Source organism: Stegostoma tigrinum, chromosome 31 (genome assembly GCF_030684315.1).
Source record: "Stegostoma tigrinum isolate sSteTig4 chromosome 31, sSteTig4.hap1, whole genome shotgun sequence".
NCBI lineage: Eukaryota > Metazoa > Chordata > Chondrichthyes > Orectolobiformes > Stegostomatidae > Stegostoma > Stegostoma tigrinum.
In genome coordinates this window covers 35,781,605-35,801,920 of record NC_081384.1, presented here as the reverse complement: position 1 = coordinate 35,801,920, position 20,316 = coordinate 35,781,605, and the positions used below count along the sequence as shown (strand labels likewise).

At 43.2% G+C, this 20,316-nt stretch overlaps 1 protein-coding gene across 1 annotated transcript in view; it reads right to left on the bottom strand.

The window, feature by feature from the left end:
* Window positions 1–20,316, bottom strand: part of mrc2 (mannose receptor, C type 2) — a 248,976-nt gene that overhangs the window by 62,749 nt on the left and 165,911 nt on the right. Inside the window, exons 13-15 of the mRNA XM_048560554.2 lie at window positions 12,229–12,371; window positions 7,833–7,929; window positions 6,578–6,716 (exon numbers count right to left, since the gene is read on the bottom strand). Of these exons, the coding sequence (XP_048416511.1) occupies window positions 6,578–6,716; window positions 7,833–7,929; window positions 12,229–12,371 (379 nt within the window). The remainder of the gene's footprint in view (window positions 1–6,577; window positions 6,717–7,832; window positions 7,930–12,228; window positions 12,372–20,316) is intronic.

Sequence of the window (20,316 nt, the reverse complement as noted above, 5' to 3'; positions counted from 1 at the left end):
ACATTATCTGGGCCTCTGGATGATCAGTCCAGCAATAATACCATGAGGCCACTGCCTCCCTTTAAAGTCCACACTGCCCCCCCCCGAAGAGCATTCCATCTAGACCCGTACCTCTACCTCTACCCCTACCCCTACCCTGCCCCTGCAGTTCCCAGCTAACCTAAACATCCCTGGACACTATGGGCATCTTAGCACAGCCAATCAACCTAGCGTGCACATGTTTGGACTGTGGGAGGAAACCGCAGCATCTGAAGGAAACCCACTCAGAAACGGGGAGAACATGCAAACTCCTTACAGACAGTTGGCCAAAGGTGGGATCGAATCCGGGTCCCTGGTGCTGTGAGACAGTAGTGCTAACCATTGAGCCACCGTGTAGCCCATTGTGCTTGCTCCAGTGTAGCCCATCATCACTGTTCTTCCCACAGCTGCGATATATTTGCAATATCACAGAGTCCAGACTCATGGCGTCCTGATCTACATGGAGTGACTCAGTGATAACCATGGTGAGGTTCCATCAAGGTCCACAGCCAAGCCGAAGGAGCCAGAAGTGAAGACGTTCAAGGATAAAGTGACTTTGATGGCCACTGGCAGGGCTGACTAGTGTGGCAAGATCCTTGGCACAAGTTCATGGAAATTACTGACCACGTGCCCAGAGAGTCTGTGGCATTGGCTGTAGGTCATCTCCAAGTAGTTTCACCTTTGTAAGTGGATCCTGTGTTGTGAGTTGGGCCTCCTGCCCTCTGTCTAATCAATACCCTTCTCCTCTCCCATCTCCTTGCCACTTGTGTAGCACCCAGGTGCCTCATCCCAGTAACCTAGTTCTCGTTTACCCTATTGACCCTCTTGTGGGGCTGTGGGGGCGATCTGCGGCTGCCACAGCAGGCTCCCCACTCAATACCTGGGAAGCCGTTCCACCTCTTCGATAGTTTCTGACGTTTCAGGTGATGAAGGGTCTAGGCCGAAACCTCAGCCTTCCTGCTCCTATGATGCTGCTTGACCAGCTGTATTCATCCAGCTCTACACCTTGTTATCTCAATTACTCCAGCAAGACTTTTAAATTAAGTTACATCATTCTTTTTGGAAAGGCAGTTCTGACCCACTATTCTGGCCCTTGGCAAAAAAAGCCTCGAAAGAACTCTAAAACCAAAAAGCCATTTACCTCTACTTTAGAACCCAAGTCCCCAAATTCTAATTTATTATAAACATTCATCACAAGTCTACTGCAGCTTTCAAAAGTAGGGTTTGGCTCAAGTAGGGGTATTGAGGGACATGGAGTAAAGGAGGGTAAATGGGCTTGAGGTACAGATCAATCATGGTCTAATGGAATGGTTGACCGAGCTTGAGGGGTTCAGTGGCCTCTTGTGGGTGACCTTGATGCTACATTTTCATTGTTAGAAATTATTTGATCAATATATTATTCTTGACCCCACTGAACAACCCATTTTGAGTAGTTTGATGGCTATTTTATATAAATACCCTTTACCTGAGATTCTATGTTTTTAACTTCTGGTACAACAAATGAATAGATTTACTAGTCACTGGGTTATCATTTTAGATGCACTTTTTTGACATGTATTTGACCGAGCAAATTTTACTTCAATTAATAATAACTCATAGCAAACCTGCCAAATGGCAGGTTGCAAGAGATCCGCTAGGTTTCATATGAGAAGAAGCAAGAAAGTGAACTAAAACACAATACTTTCCAAAAGATATTTGATTCCATTGGTTGTAATGTGCTTTGTGGTGTCGTGAAAAACACCAAACAAATGGAAGTCTTTCTTCCTTTTCACAATTCCCAAGAATGACTGGCAGCAAATGTATTATTGTTGGGAGTACAGATGTTCCATCTCTGTGAGATCACAACAAAATGAAAAGTCAACCTAGCAACAGTCAGATCGTGGAGTTTCGGGATATTGGCCAGGACATGTAGCAAACACCGTCCTTTTCTTCCACTAGCACCATAGAATTGTTTATGTAACTTCAACCAACAGACAAGCTGAGGAGTCACCGTACTCGAAATGTTATCTCTGCTTTCTTTCCACAGCTGCTGCCAAACCTGCTGAGTTTCTCCAGCAATTTCTGTTTTTTGTTTCAGATAAGCTAAGATTCTACGTCTGCCAACATCATCTCACTCTGCACTGCAATATCAGCCTAGCAGCTGAAGCAGAGTGGAACTTGAATAACCTTCCAACTCAAAGAAGAGCACTGCCCCTTTATGAATTGTATTTAGTTAAGCTGCACTTTTATGGCAGCCATCTATAATTCACACTATGAACCCGGTACATATCCCTCTCTAATACGTAGCTGATAGAACTCTTTAAATGTGTTTCATATAGTCCCTAAGGGTTTGTGTAATACCCTGATCTACATCAATGTCATAGGACAGTTGGTGGGTTCCAGAGCAGACTGTTGTCCGTATCTGTAAGGCACAATTGCCCTCTTACAGCTGTCTCTGTCTACATTGAGCTTAACGCTGTTCAGCTATTTGTTGGTAATATTTTGCACAAAGCTTGGAATTCAAATTCTCTTTTTTTTTATTTTAAGTACAGATTGCCATTTTCAATGGATAAAATTTGCAAGTTGGCATCTGGTCCATTAGTATGAGCCCTCCAATCACTAGAATATCATTTGAGATTCCAGAATGTTCCTTTATTTAGCACAAATCACCTTCTGACATTGTCTGTCTGCTCTTCCTGACATTTTGTATGCTCGAGACTCTTGACTGCTTTTCCTCTATCTCAAATTCATTCTTTGCATGCTACGAGGCTGCAACACATTGACTTCCGTGGCACTGTAGCTCCTCTGACACAGGCAAAGAGACTCCATATGCTTTCAATCAGGTCACTGAAAAATCTCTAACTTCCAATGCCACTTGTAACCAGCAGGTGCTCCCCTACTGTATATTATGCTAAAATTTCAAAATATTTCATATCAGCTGGAATGATCCAACACCTACTTTCCCCGTAGAGGTTAGATTAGCAATAAATGATAACATCTTGCAATAAGTCCTGGAAATTTCTTTGCCTGTTAAAGTAACTGTGCAATTTATGTGACTGTTGAGTTATTCAGAAGAAGGAGTTGTGATGTTAAAACTCAAACATATCCAAGAGAATAAAGGAACAACCACTTTACACAAAGGGTTTTGAGAATGTGGCTCACACTCCCTCACAAGGTCACAGAAGCAGAATCAAAAGTAATGTTTGAGATGATTTATTTATTTAGGAAATAAAAGCATTTCGGAAATTTGGAGAAGAGATAAACATCTTCACAACAATGAAAGGCAATGTCAGCTTGTCTTCATTGGTCAGTGAGAGGACAGTGAGAGAGCAGACTCAGGTGAATGACAAAAAGCATTAAAGGATATTCTGCAAATAAAAATGACAAAAAAATCTTCACAGAGTGGGTGGAATTATCTGGGACACATTTATTCTGAACCATGAATTATTTCTAAAGAAACGAGATAGTTGCTTCAAATATTTATCACAAGCTGTGGGAAATGAGTGGATTAGACTGGGTGGGATTTCTTTTTATTCATGCATGGGACATGGGAATCTCTGGCTGGCCATCATTTATTGCCTGTCGCTAGGGAGCGAGCTACCTTCTTGAACTGCTGCTTGAACTTGCTGTAGGTATCACAGAAACATAGGATCCCTACAGTGTGAAAAGAGCCCATTAAGTTCCAACACTCCGAACAGCATTCTACCCAGACCCAGCCCTCAACCCTAACCCTCAACCTGCAGGTGGTTAACTCACCTAACCTGCACATCTTTGGACTGTGGTAGGAAACCAGAGCACCCAAAGGAAACCCACACAGACATGAAAGAGCGTGCAAACTCAAGAGTCATCTGAAACTAGTATCAAACCCAGGTTCCTGGCACTAAGGTAACACTGCTAACCACTGAGCCACTGTACCATCCTTTTGTAGCCACACAATGCCATCAGGGAAGAAATTCCAGCATTTTGACCCAGCGACAGTGAAGGATCGGTGATATATTTCCAAGTCAGGAGTGGCTTGTAGGGAAATGTGCCAGCGGTTGTGTTACCATGTATTTGCTGCCCTTGTATTCCGGATGGAAGTGGTTGTGAATTTGGATGATGCTACTGAGGATCTTTAGTGAATTTCTACAGTGCATCTTGCAGTAAACACTGGCGCTACAGAAAACTTTGGAGATGGAAGGTGTAGGTACGTGATAGAGGTGTACAAAATGATCAGAGGTTTGGACAGAGTTGACAGCCAGAGACTTTTTCCTAGGGTGGAGGTAGCTTTTATGAGGGCACATAGTTTTAAAGTGAAAGGAGGTAGATATCGGGGAGACGTCAGAGATAGGTTTTTTACTCAGAGAGTAGTAGAGTTGTGGAATGCATTGCCGGATAGAGTAGTGGAGTCAGCCTCTTTTAAGCAGCTATTAGATAGGCATATGGATGATTGTATGAGGTAGCGGTGGGGTTTAGATAGACCTTAGGTTTAGGGTATAAGTTCAGCACAGCATCGTGGGCCGAAGGGCCTGTGCTGTGCTGTACTGTACTGTTCTATATATAGTGCCAATCGAGTGGGCTGTTTTGCACTGGATGGTGCCAAGTTTCTTCAGTGTTATTGGAGCTGCATCCATCCATTTAAGAGGCAGTATTCCATCATACTCCTGACTTATACCTTGTAGATGGTGGACAGGCATTGGGGTGTCCGGTAATGAGTTACTGCAGTGTTCGTAATGTTGTCCTAATCTAATAGTCACTGTGTTTATATGGTGAGCCCAGTTGAGTTTCTGATTCATGGTAACCTCCAAGATGTGATTCAGTGATGTCACAAATGTCACTCTCCACTTGTCAGCCAGAGCCTGGATATTGTCCAGATCTTGTTGCATTTGAACATGAACTGCTTCAGTATCCAAACAGTTGTGAATGGTGCTGTATATTGTTATAGTCATCAACAAACATCCCCACTTCTAACCTTATGATGGAAGGAAGATCACAGATGAAGTACCTGAAGATGGTTGGGCCCAGGACATTACTCTAAGGAATTCTATAGAGATGTCCTGGAGCGGAGATGACTGACCTCCAACAACAACAACAATCATATTCCACCTCATTTCTGAGGTCAGGAGCTGAGTGGCCCTGGCAGAATCCAAACTGGGCATCACTGAGCAGGTTATTGCTGAGCAGGTGCTGCTTGATAGCTCTGCTGACGACACCTTCCATCACTTTACTGATGATCAAGAGTAGACTGATGGGGCTGTAATTGACTGGATTGGGTTTGTCATTTTTTTTACGCACAGGATGTATTTGGGCAACTTTTCTCACTTTTAGATAGATATCATTGTTGTAACTGTACTGAAAGAGCTTGGTTATGGGAGTTGCAAGTTCTGGAGCATAAGTTTTCAGTACTATTGCTGGAATGTTGCAGTATCCAGCGTCTCTATGATAACATACGGAATGAATCAAATTGGCTGAAGATTGGAGGAGACCGAGATGGATCATCACTCACCACTTCTGGTTGAAGTTTGCCGCAAAAGCTTCAGCCTTATCTTTTGCACTGATGTGGTGGACTGATCTGTCATTGAGGATGGGGTTATTTGTGGAGTCTTCTCCTCCAATGAGCTGTTTGATTATCCACCATCATTCATGAATAGATGCAACAGGACTACACAGCTTAGATCTGATCCATTGATTATGGGATCATTTAGCTCTGCTGTCACTTGCTGCTTGTGCTGTTTGGCATGCACATATTTCTGTTTGATGGCTTCAGCAGGTTGACACCTCATTTTTGGGTATGCCTGGTGCTGCTCCTGGCATGTCCTCCTGTACTCTTCATTGAACCAGGGTTAATCCCCTGACTCTATGGTAATGGTTGCATGAGGATATGCTAAGCCATGAGGTCACAGATTGTGCTGGAGTACAATTCTGCTGCTGTTGATGGCCCATACCACTTCATGGATGCCCAGTCTCAAATTGCTAGATCTATGTCTGTCCCATTTAGCATAGTGATAGCGTCACACAATACAATGGAGATTATTCTCAATGTGAAGTTAGGATTTCGACTCCACAAGAATTATACTGTGGTCACGCTTACTAATATTGTAATATTATTGGGTATGGGCAGTAAGTGAGAGACTAGGAAAAGAGTGCAGGGAATATTAAGGTGTATGGGGAGTGAGTCAGAGTGTACAATTAGACAAACTGAGATACGAAAGGATATGGCGAGTTTATGGAAGAGTGCAGAATTGGTCAACATTCAATAATTCTACATTGAATGTCTGTCTAATTTGATGGTTCCCACAGCTGTATTTTCAAACCAGTGGTTCCAGCTTTCCCTGTGACAAAACCTGTGCCAGCTGAAATAATGGCCTCTGCAAATGTACTGAAGCCTGCTCGCCTGGAAACCAAAGGGTTGAAAGGGAGATTTATTCATGTCATTATGCTTGGGGACTCAATAACTCCACACCAGGTGTGGTGCTGAGCTATACTGATTTACATGCAGGCTCTGAACCTTGCTGAAGCTTGGCATCACTTGCAAAGTTTCATTTCCCTGTAAGGATTCTTCTGGATTGTTCCTTCACCCCCTCTTCACTGTTATTCTTACCTTTGCGAATCTTACAGATCCAATCCAGTTGATTCTCACAGCGCACTGCTCGCCACAGTGAGGAGGCAATGTCAATGACTCCACAGCGTCGGACACTATCATCTTCGTAGACATCTCGTCCAAAGTTGTTGTAGGAATACTGCACAAGAACACAATATGGTTGAGGTTACTTACAAACACGGCCCATCATTTTCCCAGTTAGTTCTATCCAAATTGCTGCCCCTAAAAGTTTTTTCACCATCAATATTAGATTAATTTGCTTTAATTTGCTTAATTTTGCAAGCTTTATCAGTCTTGCTTTTTCATAAACTGGGGTCTAACACTTTCAATTCTTCAGTCCCCTGAAAGATTGTGGCCAGGTTTTCTAACTTTCCCTTTTCCTAAATGAAAAAGCACCAGAATGCAAGAGATAACAAGGTGTAGAGCGGGATGAATACGGTAGGCCAAGCAGCATCATAGGAGCAGGAAGAGGCTGACGTTTCAGGCCTAGACCCTTTCTGATGAAGGGTCTAGGCCTGAACCGTCGGCCTTCCTGCTCCTATGATGCTGCTTGCCCTGCTGTGTTCATCCAGCTCTACACCTTGTTATCGCGGATTCTCCAGCATCTGCAGTTCCTATTATCTCTGATACAATTTTAGCACCAGAAAGCATCTCATTCTCTAGTTCCCCCTCCCAACTCATTTATTCTAATCTTCTCTTTGGTGCTGTTCCTTCATCTACCTTTCCACACACTCCACCTTATACAAAATGCAGCTGCATTAAGTCCCACCCTTGCAAAACAGCATTAAATTTTAGATAACGTATTCTCTAATTCCTCCACGTTTTCACTCTGCCCTACCTATGCAAAGTCTTTTGGAACACCTTCTGTTCTTGCACCCGTTTCCCTGCCTTATATGTCAAGCACCATTGTGACAGTTTTCAGTCATTTGTGTGTAACAGAGAAAATAGTGTTCTGAAGAATGGTCACCGGACTGAAAACATTAACTCAGCTTTCTCTCAACAGCTGCTGCCAGACCTGCTGAGGTTCTCCAGAAATTTATTTTATTGTTGTAAATACATACGGAACAAACCAACTAACCAAAGATGTTTAACTCTGCGTGTGATATCTCAGGGAGAGGTGTGTTTTGTAAATGAGTGGAGTGTTATAGGGGTGAATGCAAGCTTCTTCTGTCACTTGCTGCAATGTACAAACCTGTCCCTGTTTTTCCCCTCAAGCAAGTCAGCCTGTGATTTGGTCATTCAGGCAGATACTCACTCCTGTTCCATCACTCCATGCCCAACTTTGTTCTGTCCCTGGGTTTCGTCGGTTCAGTCCAAGCCAGAACCAATGATAATCATGATCCTCTGACTCTCTAGGAAGTAGAAACAGACAATAACCCATTTTCATCATAATTCCATAAATTTTCAGAAAACATTTTATTAAAACTAATTCAATACTTAATTGTTTGACAAGGCAGATTATTCCAATTACATAGGCAGGATAAATCTCCTGCAGTAAAATCAAAGCCAGCTCTGCTCTGCCTGGGTGTGACTGCTTTCAAATAAAGTTGACCAAAAATTACAGTCAACATAAATGTTAATTACCTTAAGGGAGTGAGTCTGCTAATCTATTTCATCAAATAACCCAGCAGGTATACAGGATGTCCCTGATGGGAGAGTGTTCATGGGTGGCACAGTGGCTCAGTATTGCTTCACAGCGCTAGAGACCCAGGTTTGATTCCAGCCTCGAGTGACTGTTTGTGTGGAGTCTGCTTATTCTCTGGGCACTCTGGTTTCCTCCCACAGTCGAAAGATGTGCAGGTTCAGTGGATTGGCGATGCTTAATTGCCCTTAGTTTCCACTGACGGGCGGGCTGGCCATAGGAAATGCAGGTTTGTGGGGACAGGGTAGAGCTGTGGGTCTGGGTGGGATGCTCTTCAGAGAGCTGGTACAGACTTGATGGGCTGAATGGCCTGCTTCTGCACTGTAGGAAATCTGTGGTTCGATGGGGTTTGGAAATCATTGGGTCATTCTGAGACACTATGGATCAAGAGTCCACTGTACATCATCTCCATATTTATGTCAATTAAAATAAACATCAATAAAATAAGGAGGGAGGTAAAGAGGCTGAAATTCACCATGTTTTACATTGTGAAAGGCACCATTTAAATATAAAGGTTTCCAAAATGTTCAACAGCTAAGAAAGAAATTTTCAAGTTCATTCACTTTTGGAATGTAGGAATTTCATGTGAAGTTATTCATGAGTGTTTGTAAAATATCTGCTGTTCCTAACTCTTGCCTTGGCGGATTGAGATGATTATTAAATCTACATTGAAGCTAATGAAGAAATCTATTTACTTAGTTCTGCCAAGTGAGTCATCCTTCAGGGTAGGCTGCAAGCCAAAGCCTGCAGTCACATTCCCAGTAGAAAGGTCTGATATCCATCACTGGGGAAATGCTAGAATCAATTATTAATGAGATAGTAGCAGGACATTTAGAAAACTGCACTACAATAAAGTATTCAAAATAGTTTTGTGAAAATGTAATTGTGCTAGAGTTCTGGAAGGATGTATCAAGCAGCAAAGGTAAAAGGAGAGCCAATAGATGAAGCTCATTTGAATTTCCAAAAGACATTTGATAAAGATAGAAGGTTAGAACACAAAAAAGGAGATCTAGTGTTAAGGTGATATCTTAACATGGATCGAGGACTAGCTAACAAACACAGACTTGAAATAACTTTTCAGGTTGGTAGCCTGTTAGTGGAAAGCCAAAGGATCAGTGCTGGGGCTTCAACTATATACAATCTACAACAACAACTTGGATGTAAAGGACTGACTAGCTGTGTCATAGTCAAATTTGCTGATGATATAAAGCTGGTAGGAGAATAAGATGAGGATAAAGAGAGTCTTCAAAGGGAAACTGATAGAATAGGTGAGTGGACGAAACATGTTGGCAATTGCAAATGTGGGAAAACGTGAGGTTATTTATTTTAGCAGGAAGATAGGAAAACAAAACATTATTTAAATAGAAACCAAAATAAATTATTTAAATAGATACAGTGTGAAATGTAGCACACAGGGATCTGGGGGTTCTTGTATATGAATCACAAAAGGTCAGCATATCTGCAAGCACTGCAGCATTACAGCACTGGGGACCCAAGTTCAATTCCAGCCTTTTGTGACTGTCTGTGCGGGGTTTGCTCCTGTTTCCTCCCACAGTCCAAGGATGTGCAAGTTAGGTGGATTGGCCATGGTAGAATATTTCATGTAGGGTTACGGGATGGGGTGGGGGCAAGGGATGCCCTTCAGAGGGCCAACGCACACTCAATGAGCCAAATGGCCTCTTTCTGCTCTGTAGGGATTTTATAATTCCACAAATATGATTCATTTGTGGGATGGGGCTGTTGTTGGCTGCCAAACATTTCTTGCTCATCTCTAGTTGCCCTTGAGAAGGTGGTGGTGAGCTGCCTTCTTGAACTGCTGCAGTCCTCCTACTGTGGGTTGACCAACAATGCTATTATGGTGGGAATTCCAGGATTTTGACCCAGCGACAGTGAAGGAACAGTGACATATTTCCAAGTCAGGATGGTGAGAGTGCCTTGGAGGTGAACTTGGACTTGGTGGTGTTCCCATATATCTGATGCCCTTGTCCTTCTGGATGGAAATGGTCGTGGGTTTAAAAGGTGGTGTCTGAGGATCTTTGGTGAATTTCTGCAGTGCACCTTGTAGGTAGTACATCCCCACTGCTACTGAACTTTGGTCATGGAGGGAGTGAATACTTGTTACGTAGTGCTAATTAAGTAGCCTGCTTTGTCCTGGATGATGTCAAGCTTCTTGAGTGTTGCTGGGGCTGTGCTCATCCAGGAAAGTGGGGAGTATTCCATCACGCTCCTGACTTGTGCCTTGTAGATGGCAGACAGGCTTTGAGAAGTCAGGAGGTGAGTTACTCGCCGCAGTGTTCCCAGCTTCTGACCTGCTCTTGTAGCCAATCTGTGGTGAGTCCAGTTGATTTTTTGGTCAATGATAACACCCAGGATGTTGACAGTGGGGGATTCAGTGATGGTAACTCCATTGAATTTCAAGGGATGGTGGTTAAATTGTCTCTTATTGGTGATGGTCATAGCCTGGCATTTGTGTGGCGAGAATGTCACTTGCCACTAGTCAGCCCAAGTCTGGATATTGCCCAGATCTTGTTGCACGTGAGCATGGACTGCTTCAGTATCTGAGGAGTCACAAATGCTGCTGAACATTGTGCAATCATCAGCAAACATCCCCACTTCTGATCTAATGATGGAGGGAATGTCACTGATGAAGCAGTTGAAAATGGTTGGCCCTAGGACACTATCCTGAGGAACTTCTGCAGAGATGTTATGGAGCTGAGATGATTGACCTCCCACAACCACGACCATCTTCCTGCGTGCCAGGTATGACTCCAACCACCGGAAAGTTTGCCCCCTGAAAGCCAATGATTCCAGTTTTGCTAGGGATTCTATTTGCATTAAATAATTTGGACAAATGGAATACTGCAGAAGTAAGTAGGATGTCTGGATAGAGATGTAGTGGTCACTGATTCAGGCCAAGCTAGAGTATTTTGTACAATTTTGGTCTCCTTACTTAAGGAAGGTCAAATTTACGCTGGAAAGCTGTTTGGAGAAGCCAAGATAGGGAACTGCAGGGTTCACTAAGCTGCTTCCTGGGATGAAGACGTTTGTCTTTTAAAGAATTTTTCAGCAGTTTGGGCCTATGTGCCATGAAGTTTGGAAGAATGAGAAATGACTGTAGTGAAAAGAGATTCTGAATAGGCCTGTCATGGTAGATGCTGAATATTTTCCCTTGTGTTAATCTAGAATTGGGGAGCACAGTTTAAAGATACAGGCTCTCCATTTGACATGGAGAAAGGATATATTCTCCAAGGTTGTCAGTCTTTGGAATTCTCTTTCACACAGCGCAGTGGAAGCTGGGAAATTGAGTAAATGCAAGACTGAATTAAACAGGTTTTTGATTGACAATGGAGTCAAAGGTTAACAGGGACTGAAAAGAATCCATAGCTACCAACTGGGTCACAATCAGGTCAGCCATAATGTTAATGATGTCCTACTCCTGCTCCCATTTTTTATAAGCTAAAAGGGATAATGGGGATCAGAGGGGGCATGGACAGGGATTGTTGGCTTTGATACAGCATGTGAAAAGTACCGAGAGAGTTCAGAGTAAACAGGATAGAATTTTGGAGTCGGAAGAAATCTTCCAAATCTTTTTGTTGAAGGTGAGACATGTTGTAATCGAGGATGTGAGGGAGCGCGCTGTTTAAGTATGTACACAGTGAGCTTATTAGATAAAAATCTAAAAGGCTATTTCTGAAGACTAGATCCAATACTCACTTGCATTTTTTTAAATTTTGGCATATGGATCTCTGAAGCCTGTGCATTGCACCAGCTTCTGAAACCAGAAGTCAATGTGTTAGAACTCAAAGCAGTGTGTGCAGAACCTCAGGGGAACCTTGGAGTAGCTGAGGAACCACGCAGCTTAGAGAGACCGTTGACCAGATTCCATTTTCTCAGTGTTTACTCAATGACAACTTCAAGGCGATATATTTGAAAGAGACAGAATCCAGGAACCAACAGCTGCACCACCCAGCCCAATGACTAACTTTCTAGTCAGTGCTTGCTGTCTCACCCAAAGATCTCGTTAACCAGTTTCTCTGTAAACTTCTCCTCTTCAAAGTTGCTGATGCTGAGCAAATGAGCACCTTGCTCATAGCAGAACATGTGTGCCTGCACCCAGTTCTTCTTAGCATAGATGGTGTTGAAGTGAAACACCTGGCCAGGAAAAGGAGAAGAAATGAGACAAAGTGTGAACATGCCTGAATATAACCCAACTGTTCAACATTCACAACTTCTGGACATCAGAAATCAAACAGTAAACGGTTCTCTCAGGATACATCATAAATACAGCACTGAAACAGTCTATTGGCCCTACTGGTTAGGTTCCACACTAGTCTCCCGTTATGATTCCTGTTGATATTATTCCTGGACTAGTCAGATCCCAATGTGAGACAGCCTTGATAGATCAAAAGTTTTCTTTCTGTTTATCATGAAGGTTAGTCAGTGAACATATTCAATGTACTTTAAACAAAAGGATATAAAAATTTATTACAGAAAAAATAAAAACGTGAACCATGTTATACTATACAAGAACTATTTGAAATGGGCCATGGTATAGTAAATTAGGCAGGTTTGAGATGATATAGTGAAAAATGTCACGCTGACAAACCTGCATGAAATTTGATTAAAACTGACACTTAGCCATAAGAAGTACCATTATTTGAGAAGGAAGGAAAGGAACCAGGAAATTACAGGCAAGACAGTCTAATCTCCGTTGTGAGGAATCTAATGGAATCAATTCTGAGGAACAGAATTAATTTGCATTTGAAGAGGCAAAGAAGATGACAGCCTAGCATTATTATTGTTAAACTAATAATCCAGAGACTCAGCTAAAGTCTGGGGACCTGGATTCGAATGCTGCCATTGCAGACTGTGGAATTTGAATTCAATAAAACATTGAAATTAAGAGTCTAATGATGTTTGCAAATTCGCTGCTGTTTTTTGGGAAAACCAATCTGTTGCACTAATGCCTTTTAGGAAAGGCAAGTGCCATTCTTATGTGATCAGAGATAATGGGAACTGCTGATGCTGGAGAATCCGAGATAACAAAGTGTGGAGCTGGATGAACACAGCAGGCCAAGCAGCATCTTAGGAGCACAAAAGCTGATGTTTCGGGCCTAGACCCTTCATCAGAAGCCTTTTCTGATGAAGGGTCTCGGCCCGAAACGTCAGCTTTTGTGCTCCTAAGATGTTGCTTGGCCTGTTGTGTTCATCAGCTCTACACCTTGTTATCTCTGCCATTCTTACATGGTCTGGCCTACACGTAGCTCCAGACCAACAGTAATGTGGTTGACTCTGAACTGCCCTCTGGGCAATTAGGGATTGGTAATAATTGCTGGCCTAGCTTGTGATGCTCACATCAAACATAAATTAATAAAACAAAAAGGCAGGGATTAATCAAGAACAGTCAAGATGGTTTTGTTAAGGGAGAAGATATCTGACCAAGTTGATAAATTTTTTTGAAAAAGGTAACCAGATATGTAGATGAGGGTAAGGCTTTTGATGTAGTCTTCATGGGCTTCAGCAAGGACTTTGATAAGGTGCTGAATGGGAACCCATTAGCAAAGCTGAGAGCTCTTGGGAATGATCCAAGGAAATTTGGCAAATTGGATCCACAATTGGCTGAGTGACAGGAAGCAAAGGGTGATGATTGAGCGGTACTCTTCCGACTGGAAGTCTATATCCAGCGGGGTCCCACAGGGTTCAATGTTGGGTCCCTTGCTCTTTGTGGTTTATATAAATGATTTAGACTTGAATGTAGGAGGGTTGATCAGTAAGTTTGTAGACATTACAAAAACTGGTAAATAGTGATAGCCTTAGACCACTAAAGGATATAGATGTGCTGATCAGTGGCAAATGGAATTCAATCCAAATAAATGTGAGGTGATGCCCTTGGGCGGGACAAATAAAGCAAGATAGGAACCTGGGAAACGCACCAAAGATCAGGTGGACTTTGGTGTGTACGTACACTAGTGCCTTAAGCTACAGGTGGATAAGGTGGTGAATAAGTCTTGTAGTATACTGGGCTTTACTATTTGAGGCACAGAGTTTAAGAGCAGAGAGGTAATGTCGGTCTTATATAAAACATTGGTTAGGCCACAGCTAGAGTTGTGGTTGGTTGGCTCACCAAGCTCGTTCGTTGTTCCATAGACATTTCATTACCCTGCTGGGTAACATCATCAGTGCAGCCTCAAATGAAACGATGTTTTGTTTTCCTGCCTGTTATTTAAACTCTGGTGTCCGTTGAGCTGGATTATCTCACTTCTGGTTTTCCTTTGCAATAGTGTATATGGGGTCTAGCTCAATGTGTTTTTGATGGCTTTCTTAGTGGAGTACTAGGCTTCTAGCAATTGCTGCACTTGTCTCTGCTTTGCCTGTCCCAGGTCTTGGTGTTGTCCCATTCAAATTGGTGGTTCTCCTTATCCATGTCGATGGAGATGAGTGAGTATTGGTCATGTCTTTTTGTTGATGATGTTAGTATACCCTTGTGGCTAATTTCCTTCCTGTTTGTCCAATGTCGTGCTTGTCACAGTCTTTGCAGGGAATCATGTATATGACATTGGTCCTGTCTATAGTGGGTAATGGGTCTTTGGTTCAGGTTAGCAGTTGAAATAGGGTTGATGTAGGCTGATGTTTCAGGCCTAGACCCTTCATCAGTGAGGGGGATGGGGAGAGGGTTCTGGAATAAATAGGGAGCGAGGGGGAGGTGGTCCGAAGATGGAGAAAAGAAGATAGGTGGAGAGGACAGTGTAGGTGGGGCGGTAGGGAGGGGATAGGTCAGTCCAGGGAAGACGAACAGGTCAAGGAGGTGGGATGAGGTTAGTAGGTAGGATATGGAGGTGCGGCTTGAGGTGGGAGGAAGGGATGGGTGAGAGGAAGAACAGGTTAGGGAGGCAGAGACAGGTTAGGCTGGTTTTGGGATGCAGTGGAGGGAGGGGAAGAGCTGGGCTGGTTGTGTGATGCAGTCGGGGGAGGGGATGAACTGGGCTGGTTTTGGGATGCGGTGGGGGGAGGGGAGATTTTGAAGCTGGTGGAGTCCACATTGATACCATTGGGATGCAGGGTTCCCAAGCGGAATATGAGTTGCTGTTCCTGCAACCTTCGGGTGGCATCATTGTGGCACTGCAGGAGGCCCATGATGGGCATGTCGTCTAAAGAATGGGAGGAGGAGTTAAAATGGTTCGCGACTGGGAGGTGCAGTTGTTTATTGCGAACCGAGCGGAGGTGTTCTGCAAAGCGGTCCCCAAGCCTCCGCTTGGTTTCCCCAATGTAGAGAAAGCCACACCGGGTACAATGTATACAGTGTACCACATTGGCAAATGTGCAGGTGAACATCTGCTTAATATGTAAAGTCATCTTGGGGCCTGGGATGGGGGTGAGGGAGGAGGTGTGGGGGCACGTTTAGCACTTCCTGCGGTTGCAGGGGAAGGTGCCGGGCGTGGTGGGGTTGGAGGTGAGTGTGGAGCGGACAAGGGATTCCCAGAGAGAGTGGTTTCTCCGGAAGGCAGACAAGGGTGGGGATGGAAAAATGTCTTGGGTGGTGGGGTCGGATTGTAGATGGCAGAAGTGTCGGAGGATGATGTGTTGTATCCGGAGGTTGGTGGGGTGGTGTGTGAGAACGAGGGGAATCCTCTTGGGGCGGTTGTGGCGGGGGCACGGTGTGAGGGATGTGTGGCGGGAAATGCGGGAGACGCGGTCAAGGGCGTGCTCAACCACTGCGGGGGGCAAGTTGCGGTCCTTGAAGAACTTGGACATCTGGGATGTGCAGGAGTGGAATGCCTCATCCTGGGAGCAGATGTGGTGGAGGCGGAGGAATTGGGAATAGGGGATGGAATGTTTGCAGGAGGGTGGGTGGGAGGAGGTGTATTCTAGGTAGCTGTGGGAGTGGGTGGGCTTGAAATAGACATCAGTTTCTAGTTGGTTACCTGAGATGGAGCCCTGCAGCCCAATGGTATCAATGTGGACTTCACAAGCTTCAAAATCTCCCCTTCCCCCACCGCATCCCAAAACCAGCCCAGTTCGTCTCCTCTCCCTACTGCATCACACAACCAGCCCAGCTTGCCCCCTCCCCCCACTGCATCCCAAATCCAGCCCAGCCTGTCTCCGCCTCCCTAACCTGTTCTTCCTCTCACCTATCACCTCCTCCCACTTCAAGCCACACCTCCATTTCCCACCTACTAACCTCATCCCACCCCCTTGACCTGTCTGTCCTCCCTGGACTGACCTATTCCCTCCCTACCTCCCCACCTATACTCTCCTCTCCACCTATCTCCTTCTCTATTCATCTTTGGACCACCTCCCCCTCTCTCCCTATTTATGCCAGAACCCTCTCCCCATCCCCCTCTCTGATGAAGGGTCTAGGCTTGAAACGTCAGCTTTTGTGCTCCTGAGATGCTGCTTGGCCTGCTGTGTTCATCCAGCTCCACACTTCTCTATCTTGGGTTCTCCAGCATCTGTTGTTCCCATTATCTCTTAGGATAGATAGGTAGTTGATCCTGACCAGTGAAAATGTGATGGGTTGAAAGCCTTGTTCTATGCTGTAGAAGTCTATGATTCAAATAAGTAAGGTACAACCTTTTTCTCATTGTACGGACTTGTATACTACCTGAAATGCCCTGACCGTGTGTTAGTGAATTCCTGTTGCCAGGAAACAGTAGTTTCATTTTCTCTACTATACCATTTTTTAATGCATTGAACTGCTCACCTCAAAGGTTTGAAGACCTCATTTAAATTCATAGAAATAAAATAAATCTCCAGACACCTTGTGTACCACTCAATGAACAAATCTAAAATTAAACTAACAACCATTTCTTCCTGGTGTTAACGCACAAAGTAAAAATAATTTATACACAGTTCTTCCACTTTAGAGCCCGAGCTCTCAGACAGTAATAATATATTTTGAAACTTCATCACACTCTTCCTAACCTCTTCTTCTAACCCTGTTGGCTTCAGTTCCTTCCTGACACAGTTACTTATCCTGCTTCACGTTAAAGTGTAGAATAAATTAGAATTGTTTTTCTTGAAGAGAAAATGTTAAGAGGCAAGTTAACTTCTTCAAGATGCTGAGAGGTTTAGGACAGAATAGCCTGTTTCTCTGGTAAATCAATCAGCAGAGTTCAAAGACTCAAAATCGTTGGCAGAGGATCTTGAGCATAGACGACACTTTCTCAGGAGCTAGTTAGAATCTGGGACATACTGCCTGACACTGGGATGGAACCTGATTCCATAAATAAATGCAAGAAGTTGGGCAATTACATTAGGATGAGAAACTTGTTCAGGGAAGGAAAAGATGCTGAGATATGAGACAAAGCATCTTTCATAGAAGTACCAGATGAGCCGAATGACCTACTTCCATGCTGTAGGCTACATTTAAACCTCTCAGCTGCTCCTTATTTTTGTGTATCCTCTCTTAACTTCCTCAATGGATTTACTGATGACTATCTTATATTTATGACCATAATTTTGTTTTCTCCCCAACTAGAATAAGGAGTCGGGGGCAGAAGCTCAAATCCCACCAAGTGGTGGAGCTATGTTTTGGCACAGGTTAGAGGTTTTCAGGGCACACTGGATTTAAGGAAGTGTTTCATTTGCAAGTTGTGCAATGGGCCATGTTGGGCGAGGTGGAATTTGGCAGTTGTTGAAAGAGCAGGTTCAGTTGGTAGCTCCTCCACCCTCAGAATAGTTAACACTACTGAGCATGGCTGAGGTTTCAGAGTTCACAGAATGTGTTCTTTAGAAGGAGCAGCAATGAAGTGGCTCTTTGAAACCTCGCTGGCCTGCTTTTCATGTTGATGATACCAATCTCTTTGAAGCAAATTTTTATCAGATCAGCCTAGACCACAACCTCGGTTACACTTGAATACTGTGACTGTGGCTCCCCAACTTCTTTTATTCTTCAAGACTTTCCCCCAGGAGACATTTATGCATTACTCTGAAGAATGAAGATATTTTCAAAAGGCCATTTTCATTTCCTTAAATCAAGCACCTTCAGAAACAAGACATATTCATATCTCCATCAGAGAGGGAGAGGCTCCTGCCCATTGTTGGAATCATAGGAGGGAAGGTTTCTGTAGACACAACTTTCCAAATCCGCCTTCCCTCTGCTCAGCTGCAGCTCCAAAATGCACACAGCCTGAATCCTAATTTGAATTCCCATTGGTGAGGTCAGTGAGCAAATATAAAACAATCAGCACAAGAAAGGTCATTTAGCCAATCAAGTTTGCAAGAAATGTGGTTAGTGCAGCTCTCCATTCCTTCTCTCCCCTTATTTGTTCATTTTTTTAATCCCTAAAATGATTAATCCAATTTCCTTTTGGAGGTTACAACTGAATCTGTATCCCACCACCTTTTTCAGGCAGCACTTTCAAAATCCTAAACATGCCATGTATAAAGAGATTTTCGCTCATGTTGAGTTCATCTCTTTTGCCAAGGTCCTTAACTGCATAGCCAACAGTGGTTCACCTTTCAGTCTTTGAAAATAGAGTCTTTCATTTTCTTAAACCTTTTATAATTTTAAACAGTTTTATTAAATCTCTGCACCGTTCGATTTTTCTACAATCAGACACATGCATTCCACCTGCCCATCTTAAATAGACTCTATAAGATCTCCATAATTAAAGCAAGTGCGTTAGAGTGAGCTTTTCATCTTCGTTGGTTTCAGAATTATGTATTCCTCCTTGGAGGCAGAGTCTGAGGGTGATACTGACAAATTCAGGTTTAACAAGCTATACCTAAAAAATACAACATCTGAAAAGAGAATTACAAGTGAAACTTGCAAAAAATTAGCCATCCTTTTGCCACACGAAGCAAATGGTCAACCAAGAGAGAAATAACACGCTTCTTACATCAGTGATATTTTAATTGGTGATAATTTTGATACTGTTGTGTCAGAATTTATGGAGACAATTGTACCTAATTCAGTCAGTGAGAATCTCATGGGATAGAGTGGAATGCTAGTTTTGCTTTCCACCTTATATTAATCCCTATTGACTTTTAAAACTGAGTAAAACCGTATGGGATGTAAAATTAGCATTACACTCAAGCCCATTGGTTTGGTTAAAATTATCCCAATGGGTACAGCATACAACGAGATAACACGCATTCACTAAAGACCTATGATGAAGATAGAAACAATTTATATTTATGTAGCACCCTTCACCTCAGCCTGTCCTAGAATGCAGCACAATGTATTAATTGCTGGAACGCTGTTGAATGTGGAAACATTTTGCTTAGAGTCCAGAGTTAGATTGGAAAGTGTCAAAGCGGATTGCCACTGCAGTGTCATCTGGGACGATATCCCACCTCCACCCCCAGCCAATCAGATCAAACTCCTCCTTACACACTGCTAAAACTCAGGCAGGCTACTAAAGGTCAACGACGTCAACGTCCCTGGGCCCTTTTGTATTCAGAAGCCAAGACTATGGTGAGCTCCAACTTCACTGTCTAAGAGATACAATATGTGTACTTGGAAGTATTTTTGGCTGAGAGTTACTGCATTGTGGCAGCATTGTTCTGTTGTGGTTGAAACATGTGTTTTTAGTTAAGGTAGAAAATAAAATCATGTAGCAACACTTGAAAAATTCCAAAGAATAGAAACTTTGTGCCTCAGTAATAGTGGTTACTTAATTGCAGTTCCACAGGAAAAGAACTCTATCCAGAGTGAATTATGGGCAGGAACGGTTCATTTATTTTGTGCTCAGTCAACATTGCTTTGACTTGCCATAGTCTGAATCTATCGAAATTAGGCAATTATTAGGAGAAACATAGATTTGGAATGAGGGGGTCACTTGGCTCATTGTATTGATTCCAATCATGAACCTGTACAAGTTATCCTAACAGGTGGCCTCCGACCCAATTATTTAGTTAAATGAGGAAAGAAAATTCTGTAATATTTCTCCCCCAAAACTGGTCAAATATCCAAAAATAACCACTTTCCTTGGTCTATTATTCATTGATGAAACCAATCATATTGATTTACAATTTTCACAGCTGATGTCCAAGCAACACAGGAGCCATCATGTTTCCTGAACTAACATTATTACTGGAGGCACCACTATACATTCCTTCGGAGATGCCATTTCACCTCCTCCAGACCTGACCT